This window comes from Meleagris gallopavo, chromosome 1 (assembly GCF_905368555.1).
Source record: "Meleagris gallopavo chromosome 1, MGAL_WU_HG_1.1, whole genome shotgun sequence".
Taxonomy (NCBI): domain Eukaryota; kingdom Metazoa; phylum Chordata; class Aves; order Galliformes; family Phasianidae; genus Meleagris; species Meleagris gallopavo.
The window spans coordinates 47,512,184-47,523,424 of NC_139404.1; the positions used below are offsets into that span (position 1 = coordinate 47,512,184).

Sequence of the window (11,241 nt, forward strand, 5' to 3'; positions counted from 1 at the left end):
TAGAGCTGTGTCAGGGGAGGGTCAGGTTGGATATCAGGAAGAAGTTCTTCACCAGAGGGTGGTGGGCATGGAACAGGCTGTCCAGGGCAGCCAGAGCTCAAGAACTGTCTGGACAATGCTCTCAGACATAGGATCTCATTTTTGTGGGATCCTGTATGAGCCAGGATCCAGTATGATCCTGTGAGCCAGGAGTTGGACTCAATGATCCTTCAAACTCGAGAAATTCTACAATTCTATGATTCTTTGATTAGCCATAGAGCTGCTTTCCTTTTATGGGCTGGAGCTCTGCTCCAGCTCACAAGCAGCACTGCTGCTTTGCAGCCAATCGCAAGCACGGTTGTCCCAAAGAGCCAGGATTTTGAAAGTACACTGGCCTTGAATGAAGAAGCTGGCTGGTTAATGCTCTAAATATGGGAGGGGAGAAGCTTCAGTTGTCAAGTAATTGGTGGCTCAAGCGCAGAGTAAAGTCAGTTGCTATTTCAGGGAAAGGAAAGGCAACTGCTCCCTGGAGGGAATGACTGCACTAGCTCAGAGCCAGGAATAGGCTGATATTTAATTTTTTTTTTTTTTTTTCCCCCCCTAGACTTCAGGAAAAGCGAACACACAATGTTCATTCGCAGGGATCGTTTCCTGAACATGATGTGTGCTCGCTGTCCCGCAGGTCACTTTCCAGTGTGTCACATCCTTCTGCACAAGGGAGAGCAGGAAATGGCAAACTCCCAGTATGAGGCAAAGCATTCCCACTGCAGCAATTGGTCCACGGGAGCTATAAATTGGTCTCCTCCAGAAACAGACCAAAATTTGTCTGTGGGGAGGTCAGCCAGAAACTAAAGGTAAGTTTCTCTTTTGAATCTGCCTGAATGCTGCATTAGGAAAGAATTTAGAGTTTAGTTACAGACTGGGACTAACATATACATTATTTCATAATGTTTAAAAAACCTATTTCTTACTATTTAATAATTTATTAACTTAAATAAATAGTAATTAATTAATTGTAGTTAATGTAGTTAATTAATTACTATTTATTAACAAATAGTATTTGTTATTTATTATTGATAGTAATTTAATTAAAAAGCTATTGGGGGATTTTTCTCTAAGAGTGAGAGATGGCTTTGTCTTCCTTTTTGCTGGCATAAATCTGTGCACTCAAAAGACACGCATCACTGTAAGGTTGATGTTATATATTAAATGACTGTTCTACTAACTGTGCAGTGAGATGGCTGCTGGCATTACCAGAGACTGTTGTCCACAAGAAAATCTGCAGAACAAGATGTTAAGAAGGAATCAACATATTTAATGATCTGTTGCTAAGTCACTGATGATGTGCTCATTGCTCATTTTGACACCAATACCTATTAGGCTTAGTTTTAGTCCTTGTGCCTTCAGCTTAATTTCTGAGTACAGAGTAAAAAATAAGAGAACACTGCCTCCAGCTAAGAAAAGCACAATGTGCTGAGTGGTTCAAACAGCCCAGTGATGACAAAGGCCTGAGAGAAACTGGAATGATTGTTCTGATTAGGGGCAGAGGAGGCCCTAAAGGATTCTGTCTGAAATGGATTAGTAAAAGCAGAAAAGAAAAATGACAGCAAGAATTATTTATTTACACTCTTTAGGGTGGAAAGACTCTCAATGGTAGATGGCTTCTTTCTTCTGGAAGACAAGGAGTCTGCAGAATGAAAGCCCTGAGGAACCAAACCATGCAGTGTGCCCAGTGTGAGGGATCGGGCCCCTCTGGTTCATACAGTAATGAGGACATAGAAAACATGTCTGCAGTAATTAATATTTACACTTAGCTGGCCCTGGACAAAATCTTTCTACTACAGAGTCTTATTGTGGTTATGAGGGCAATATGGAATGCGACCAGCTTCTTAGATCCATGGCTACATCTTGTTAAACGCAGAGGCAATGTGTCCTTGTATACGGTGCAGTGGTGTGGAGAGCACGAGCACTGCTGTCATCAGACAGCTGTTTCTGCTGCATCCCTCCTTTTGCTTCTTATGCTTCAGTTGCCATCCAGGTAAAACAGGAATAAGGATGCTGGCTTCCTTTATAAAGCACTTTGTAACCTTAGAGCAATTTGAAAATGCTCACTGGAACATTTCCTTCCACCTTGGTGAAAAAGTACAGAGAGAAAAGAGAGATCACACAGCTCTGAAACACAGAGGATTCACGATCTAGAAGGCAGACATTACCATAGCCAGCACTGTTCTCCTCAGTAGTCCCCCAGGAGTGTGTATACTGAAAATGGGCTTGCTATTCTGATGTGCCCTTCATGGACTTCTTAAACATTGTCCATGGACCTCTTAACACATGGTTCATGGACCTCCCACGACTGAGGATTCACAGCCATAGGCTGGACTGAGTACTGCAAAACAATGATTCCCATCTTTGTCTGGATCCTGACGCCAGGTTACAGTAAGAAAGAAGTGGTGCAGGTCCTTGAGTTATTTAAGCATAAAGAGAGGAAGGATGTTCACAATTGCCATCTGAGGCATTTTCAGCTCGTAGATGGAAAAACTAGACCTTGACTCCCCTCAGCAGCTTCCCTCTATCCTCCTTTAGTGGGAAATGGCCCCTAAATAGCAACCTAGGATGGGTGGTTTTTATCTCCTCAAAGTCTGGACTTTCCTGTGAAATATGCCCTTGAATATTATAAAACCTCTGAATCCCATCGGGAGGACATCACCATATAGTTCTGGCAGCATTACTGCACTGGGCGCTGAGTCACTTAATCTTAATGGAATTTGTGTCCCCTGGATTAGAAGGGACATTTCATGTTTTCACAGAAGAACAACAGTACCCCTGACCCCAGCCCTTAAGATCACAGAATCATAGAATGACCCGAGATGGAAGGGATCCATAAGGATCATCGAGTTCAACTCCTACATAGATATTTTAATGTTCCCAATGATGACAAAAAACTCCAAAAAATTCCCATCTGAAAGTCAGAAAAGAGTAACTAAGCATATGTGTGTGTACGTGCATTAGTATGCACGTGTACGTGAGCATGTGCATGCGTGCAGACAGCAAACCTTCCAAGCAGTAGGGCGAAGCGAGAAAATTGGCTGGATGCCATCCTTGGGATGGAGGTCAAGGCTGAGCAAGACTTGTGCTTTTTATATAAATCCCAACCCATCTTCTTTTTCTAGACAGAGGCCATGGAGAGGAACGGTGCTGCCCGTCCCCAGACGCCAGACCCCACGCACCACTTCCACAGAGCGCTGCTGGATCAGCGACGGAGGCTGCGAGGTCAGATTGCTCACCTTCACAAGGCAGCTCGCAAAATCAACAAGCTTCGCAAAAGATCCCTGATTGCCAACATCAGTGGAAGCTCACTGACAGCCGTGGGAGCAGTCACGGCCATCGTGGGACTGTCCCTAAGCCCAGCTACACTGGGAGCCTCCCTCCTGGCATCGGCAGTGGGTTTGGGCTTAGCCACTGCTGGGGGAGCTGTCAGTATCACCTCCGACCTCTCTGCCGTGCTCTGCAATTCCCGGGAGGTGAAGAAGGTGCAGGAAATTGCAATGACTTGTCGGAAACAAATGAGGGAAATCCTCGGCTGCCTGGAATTCCTCCGCCGTGTGCAGGGCCCAGGGGACCCCAAGCTTCTCCAGTCAGAGAAGAGAGCATCCATCTCCCTGTATAACTCCATCTGCTTCATGGTCTTCTGTGGCTCCCACAGCTTCCTTGTGCCAGAATACACAAAAGAGGTCACAAAGGTGAGCCAGACCATGCTGAAGGCCAAGATCCAGAAGCTGGCTGCCAACCTCGAGATCTGCACAAGAGCAATGGATGAAGTCTGTGAACTCCTTGAGTCCAGGACAGAGCTTTCCCCACGGATGAGGAAACTCAGCTTGGGTGCTAGAACCACCACTGAGACCCCAAGACCATCCAGTTGAAACAGCAATTGCCCTGTAATGAAACCAGGCTTGAAAACACTACGTAATTGTCACCATTAGCACTGCTACCTGTTGCTGTTGTAATATTGGTGGTGCTCATCCACATAGATGCACATCTCTTGTGCCTTATTTATATTTGAACACAAACCTCTCCCTGATATCAAGACAGAGTTACACATACACACACACACACAGATACACCCCACTGCCTCACAGCAGCCCCCCAGCTTAGGATAGAGGTCATGATGGATATGAGGACTATTGGGTACATGGCAGCAGATTCCAGAACCAGAACGCAGGGGTAGGTGGCCATTCCTCAGTTCCATGTTTCCCTATCTACCTTCATGACTCTGCTTCCTCATGTAGCAGAAAGAAGTAGGTCAGCAGAGTGATGAAATCCCTGCAGTCTTGGTGCTGACAGAACCTAGTTTGTGGATAACTCATGAATCTATGAATGCTGAAGGGGCTGTGATACCCTCAAAGAGCCAGCAGCCACCAACTTCTGGTAGAGTACAGCTCCATTTCCAAGGTACATCTGGGAAGGCTGTTGAAAGGAGCAGCCCCTGGATGGCTCAGTCATCCCAGAGTGAAACAGAAGAGCCAGAAACTGTTATCCTTTATAAAGAAACCTCTCCAGGATGAGAACTGTGATGTCTGTGTTCTATTTATTTACGTGAGATGTTTTTAAAGTTTTGATATTGTATTTTAAAGTTTTGATATTTTATTTAAATATTTTGTTTTCCTTTTAAAAAGAGGTCTCTGCTCCAAAGGAGTGCAGCTGTTCTTAGAGGCAAAGCAAGTCTGTGGCAAGTGAGAGCAAGTTACAAGTTCTTTGGCTGTTGAGGGTAAGTCTCTGTAGGAAAGGGAAAGGTGAATGCTGGTAGTTATAAGACAGATGAACTGTGGTTAATCAGTGACAGATCTTAGAAACCAAAACAGGGAGAAAGTTGAATCAGTGACCTTGGGGCCAGAGCCTGACTCAGGGGATTCTCTGGGGAGAAGAGTCAGTGTACCTCTTGGAGCATGGAGGGAAGAGTATGCTGGTGTTATGCTCTGAGCTGGAGACCAGCTGAGAGAAGAGCATACCTGAGAGGTGGTTGTGCAGCTCTCTTTGCAGTCAAACAGCCTGTGAGACCCACAGCGGTTGTCTGGGGAGGAAGGAGGCAGCACGCACAAAGAGCTACACATATGCTTAGCAATGTTTCCCAGGGAAGGCTTCACATCAGCAATATATATACACTGGTACTAATAGTAAACAAAGGTGAAGAAAAGTAGGATGATTCAGGGGTCAGAGCACTGAGGAAGCAGGAGGAATGACTTGGACTCAGTTTCGAGTGACTGTCCTGCTAAAGATGTTTTTTGTGATTTTCAGCACCTCAGTGCCTCAGTTCTCTTTGCAAAAATGGGAACAGTAGCACTTCCCTACCTCACAAGGACGTTTCTGGGACAAATATTCTGAAGTGCTCAGGTGCTGTGATGATGGAGATCATATCAGTACCTGGAAGAGATACAAGGAAGAAACCCCAAAATCTAGCTTGAGACAACCAGAGAACTTAATGCAGGGACAATTCCACCCGCACAAGTAGAACCCAAATAGTGAGGGGAACTTCGCTTGAGGTTTGTGAATCAAAATGATGAAAAAAATGATTTGTAATTCTATCGCACCGAATAAACTCTTGGGAAGGTCTATACTCCAATTCACAAAGCTCAACTCCTTCTCAAGCTGTCTCTTCCTCTCATGACTTCAACATGTGTTTTGATGTGGAAAACAAAAGATTTTGTCCCTCAGAATGTGACTGAGTTGTCTGTAATGCCATGCCTGTTTGCTGTAAGGGAAAAGTACACATTGCTAGTTCAATTAAATGAATATGAAGTACTTTTGTGTCAGTGTCTCTCTGCATACCTGCATGTGATCACATTCCTGCCCTTGCCTTAACCACTCGATTTCATGCTTCAGACACAGGAGCCAAGAAATCTGTATGAGCAGCGAGGGGTGTGCTCAGAAAGGGAGAATAAAAAATGATGTCATCATTTGTGTATATATTTGCGTCTGTGTGAGTGCACATCCTGGTGTGCATGCTGGCCTCTGACACACAAACACCTCAAGGTGTATATATATGCAAGTACATATGTGTGTTTTTGGGGTGTGAACTGCATACTGTGCAAAGGCAGGCCTAGTGCAACATTTTTCTTAGTGCTCCAATATCTCGTGAGCCAGCTCCACCAGGGTAGTTATGACTTTACCATTCTTTTGAGAAAGCTGTTTTCATCATCACAGACTATTTCTCCTACCTTCTCCTCAATTTTCTGGCAATGTCACTTTTGTCTATGTACCTCTATACAGGGAACAGCATAGAAACAACAACACAGCTCTGAATGAGCTGATCCGAATGAAGAATATGAAGAGGATAGCTCATTGCTTCGTGAGGGCTGGTTTGCTTTGCTTAGCACAGCCCTGCACTGCAATCACACCAGCTAAGAACAAATGAGAGACACTTTTACTTCCATTCCAGCTACATGAGCAAAAAGTCCTGCTTCTGTTCTGTTTTTCCCTAGGTTAATCCTTCACTTGAGGTCAGGATGTGTGTTGTTGTGCAGTGCAGATGTGAGAGTGTGACTGAACCTAAGGTACCATGCTTTGCTGGGCAGGTCTCATTCCCTTTCCACTTAATGGCTTGATTTCAATATAGAATTAAAAGCAGCATCTAGGGGAAGTACCTTACATAAGCAGCTTTTTCATAGTATTTACTCTTCAAATTTGCAGATGTGTTGATTGAACCCTTCCTTCAGTAGCTGGGCTTAGAGAAGTGTGTGTGTTGATCACTAGCCTGGGCTGGTTAGCCTGGGCTGGCAGTTATCTTGTTGCCACTCTTATTCTCCTTTTATTGAAAATGCTGCAGGGAAGAATGGTCCAATGACGAAGCAGCAATACAATAACCATTTTAATGCAAACTCCCATAGTATGAAAGCATAATAGAAGTTATTTATAGTAATGGAGACTGAACAGAGTCAGGGTATGAGGATATGTCAATAGTCTCTCACTAGGCATCCTGATGAGTAGATTGAATTATTTAGCATCAACTGTGATCTATTATATACATTGTCCATCTTGTGTTAGTGTGCACATATCACTTATGAAATAGAATCACAGAATCATAGAATCATTAAGATTGAAAAAGACCACTCAGATCATCCTGTTCAACCATCAGTGCAGCCTCACTACACCAAATAACCATGTCCTTAATGCCACATCCGCGCATTTCTTGAACACCTCCAGAGATGGTTACTCCAAAGATACCTGGGCAGTTCTGTTCCAATGCACCACCACTCCTTCAGAGAAGAAATTTTTCCTAATATACAACTTGAACTTCCCCTGGTGTAACTTGAGGCCATTCTCTCTCCGTTACCTGGAAGAAGAAACTGACCCCCACCTCTCCACAACCTCCTTCCAGGTCACTGTAGGGAGCAATAAAGCCTCCCCTGAACACCTCTCCTCCAGACTGAACATTCCCAGTCCCCTCAGCCGCTCTGCATCAGACTTTGCTCCAGACCCCTCACACCTTTCTCTGGACACGCCCAGGGCTTCAATGTCATTCTTGTAGTGATGGGCCCAAAACTGAGCGCAATACTTGAGATGCGACCTCACCACTGCTGACTACAGAGGGAATAATTGCCATTACATCTGTACTAAAATTTGCCCATGCATGCATGTGCCCACACTGCACTTCCTAAAGAAGAATGAGCTTTTAACATGCAATAGGGTTAGGAATGTGCTTGTTCAAAGGCTAAGACTAAAATCCCTGCAGTGAAAATTTTGAAGTCCAGTGTAACTTACGGTGTCCTGTTTTGAGAATCATCATTCAGAAGCGATACATTTTTTATCACACACAGGGATTTTCTTCAGAGTTTAGGACAGTCAGAAACTTTTGTTCAAAGCACATTTACTAACAAAATAGAATTACCCAAACTGAAATGTATCAGAATAGATGGTGAACTGGTCCCCCTGCCCCCACCAGAACTACACTTACCATATTATCTGAGAAGTCAGTTCAACAAAGAGTGAGTGACTTCCTGTCACATCCCTGACTCCATTTCCTGAGGCATCCCACAGTAAGGGCTGATGTCTTATGTACTGGCCAGGCCTAATCTTTAGCACTAATGATGAACAGCAAGCTCATGGTTCAAACTGTTATAGTTTTTTTAAAGGTGTGGTCATAGCTAGCATCTACATTGAGTGTTTTCTGTTTTTTGTTTGTTTGCTTTTAAATTACTGCTCCTGAGCACAGTGGGATGCAGCAAGTTCATTTCCACTGCTGCCCAGTGAATTGTTCCAGGTTTCCTTTCCTTTCCCTGTCATGCAGAGAGTTTGTTCGGATTTCCTCTAACTTTCCTCATTGTTCTGGGAGCAGAGGAAATGGCACACTAGGAATTCAGTGACAGATGCTCATGAACGTCAGCATTTCCATTGTGGGCACACCCAGTTGCGCTTCCCGAGTTGCAAGAGAGATGGAAGTCAGCTCAGAAATGTTGTCATGAGTTCTGTTTTGTCATCAGCTCTGCTGTCTCTTCCAGGCCCAAGCTCTCTGACATGTTAACATCCATTTTCCATAGAGCAAAGGACATTCATCTAGTTGTGAGGGTGCCCTGCTGCACTCAGTGTTGGGACTACAGATCAGAGAGGCCACACTCAGACCAGATGGAAAGTAGGCAGCTCAGGAATGACAGTTATGACATATTTCCCTCAAAGGCCACTAAATTCATCATAATTTCCACCTTTCACAGGTTCCCTGTTTGGTCAGCAATAGCACCTATCATGAGAGGTGTAGAATGCTGGCTTCCACTCGCAACTCTCATTCCCTCATTTTGTGCTCTATTTCTACAGTTAAGTGTGTTTTGTTGTTTCCAGCACTTCGAAGTTGTGAAGGCAATGTCACACCCATTTTTAAGAAGGGTAGAAAGCACAACTCAGGGAACTACACACCTGTTAGCCTCACCTCAGTGCTGGAGAAGGTCATGGAGAAGATCCTCCTGGAAGCTAAGCTAAGCATATGGAAGAGAGAGAGCTGATATAGGATAACCAGCATGGCTTCGTCAAGGGCGTCAACTTGATCAACTTAGTGGCCTTCTTTGATGACATAACTCAGGCATGTCCAACCTGTGGCCAGCAATGACCAAACGTCAGTATGTGATCAGCACTGTTTGAGATGAAAATGGGACGTAGGGAGGGCACAGCACAGTGCTAACTCAATTTGTAGCAAATCATAGAATCATCATAGAATCACAGAATCCTAGAATCACAGAATCATAGAATGGCATGGATTGAAAAGGTCCTCGAAGATCATCTAGTTTCAACCCCCCTAACACGAGCAGGATCACCAACCACTAGACCAGGCTGCCCAAACTTTATGCATTTTGATACACTGGCTAAACACAGTCTTGGGAACATACAGCCCTGCTTTCTATTTTGCTTAAGGAATTTGAGAATAGACTGTAAATAAGAAAAAAAAAAAAAAAAGGTATATTTACAGTTCTATTTTCATATGACATAAATACACTACCTATGAATTTTCAAATGGAATGTTCAGAGTTCCAACCAGACAGTCCACTCAAAGTAAGATCTAATTGCATCTCTTTACTAGACTTACTGTAAGACCTCTCTTACCAGATACATGCCTTATTCACGTCATAAGTATTTGGCAGTATGTGCCAAATATGTTTGTGAACAACTCTTATAAAGGATGAAGTATAAGAGTAAAATTTCATCAAAAATCTCTGACGAGTTCCTGAGAATTCACTAAGAACTGCATCTACTTCCATTGAACTAGATAGATATGCTAGTTTGACAAAAAAAAGGTCAAATAGCCTGCTAGTTTTATGGTTCTTGTGCCCTTTTTTTTTTTTTTAATAAAAAAACTAAAGAATAAAATCATTTTGTTACTTATATACATTAACTGTGTAACATATTCTATGAGATCTGCTCTGAAAGTAATGCCTCCTATTTTGTTGTGTTGGCCCATGATATCAGAGGCAAATGTTGGAACCTTCTCACCAATATCCCATTATATTTTGTTGCCGTGTGACAGATGGCAATGGAGAGGCAGTTTGACTTATTGGTGTCTGACATGGAAGTGCATATGAAGAAAAGATGTTTTGTTGAATTCCTTCATGCTGAAAAAATGGCAGTCCAATGGGTGCCATTTTTTGATGTTTGCTGAATGCTTGTGGAGACCAGACTGTGGATGTGAGCACAGTGAGTTGGTGGGTGGTGCATTTCAGCAGTGGCGACAGCTGGAGGTGGGTCACTTCCATCAGGGCAGGTTTTAATGAGTGGCATGCAGACTCTTGCTCATTGCTGGCAAAAATGTGTATCTAATGGTGGTGGCTATGCTGAAAAACTAGTATTTTGCAGTTGAGAATTTGCTCCATCAAATAGTGTTATTGTGCTCTTTGTATTGGTTGTAAATTCCATGGAAATAAATAGGAGGCATTTCTTGTGGTGTAGCCTACATATATGTGGCTCACAAGACAATTCCTCTCTTGAGGAAGATTGGATACCCATGGCATAACTGCATCAATGCACAAAGGAAGAACCACTGATGTAGTCTGTCTGAACTTCAGTAAGATCTTTGACATGGTGCCTCACAACATCCTTCTCTCCAAATTGGAAAGATATGGATTTGACAGGTTGAGTGTCTGATGGATGAGGAACTGGTTACGAGATCGTGCCCAGAGAGTGGCAGTCAATGGCTCAGTATCTGTCTGGATGGAGACCAGCAGTGAGTGATGTCCCTCAGGGGTCAGTGCTGGGACCGATGCTCTTTAATACCTTCATCAATGATGTCAACAATGGGATCAATACACCTCGGTAGCTGGTGGATGACACCAAGATGTGTGGTGTGGCCAACATGCCTGAGGGACAGGATGTCATCCAGAGAGACCTGGACAGGCTGAGCAGTGGGCACAGGTGGATCTCATGATGTCCAACAAATCCAAGGTCTGCACCTGGGTCGTGACAACCGCCACTATCAGTACAGGCTGGGGGACGTAAGGATGGAGCACAGCCCTGCATAAAGAACTTGGGGGTACTGGTGGATGGCAGCTGGACATGAGCCAGCAGCGTGACTTCACAGCCCAGAATGCCACCCTTACCCTGGGCTGCAACCAAAGAAAAAATTTAATCAGTCTATTATTTCAGGCACGACCCGCGCTGCCAGAGCTCTGATCGCGAGTACCTCCACGCGGCGGCATCACAGCGCTGTGGCGGACCGCCACACCACGGCCGCCGGCTGAGACTCCGCGCCCGGCCCCGCCCCTCCGCTGCGGCCCCTGGGAGACTACAGCT

General features: G+C 44.3%; 1 protein-coding gene across 1 annotated transcript; it reads left to right on the plus strand.

The window, feature by feature from the left end:
- Window positions 1-450: 450 nt before the first annotated feature.
- On the plus strand, window positions 451-5,775 carry APOLD1 (apolipoprotein L domain containing 1). Its single transcript, XM_010709950.4, has 2 exons — window positions 451-833; window positions 3,150-5,775. Exon 2 carries the CDS (start codon window positions 3,159-3,161, stop codon window positions 3,897-3,899), a length of 741 nt encoding a protein of 246 aa, XP_010708252.1. The 5' UTR covers window positions 451-833; window positions 3,150-3,158; the 3' UTR covers window positions 3,900-5,775.
- The last annotated feature ends 5,466 nt before the right edge of the window (window positions 5,776-11,241 follow it).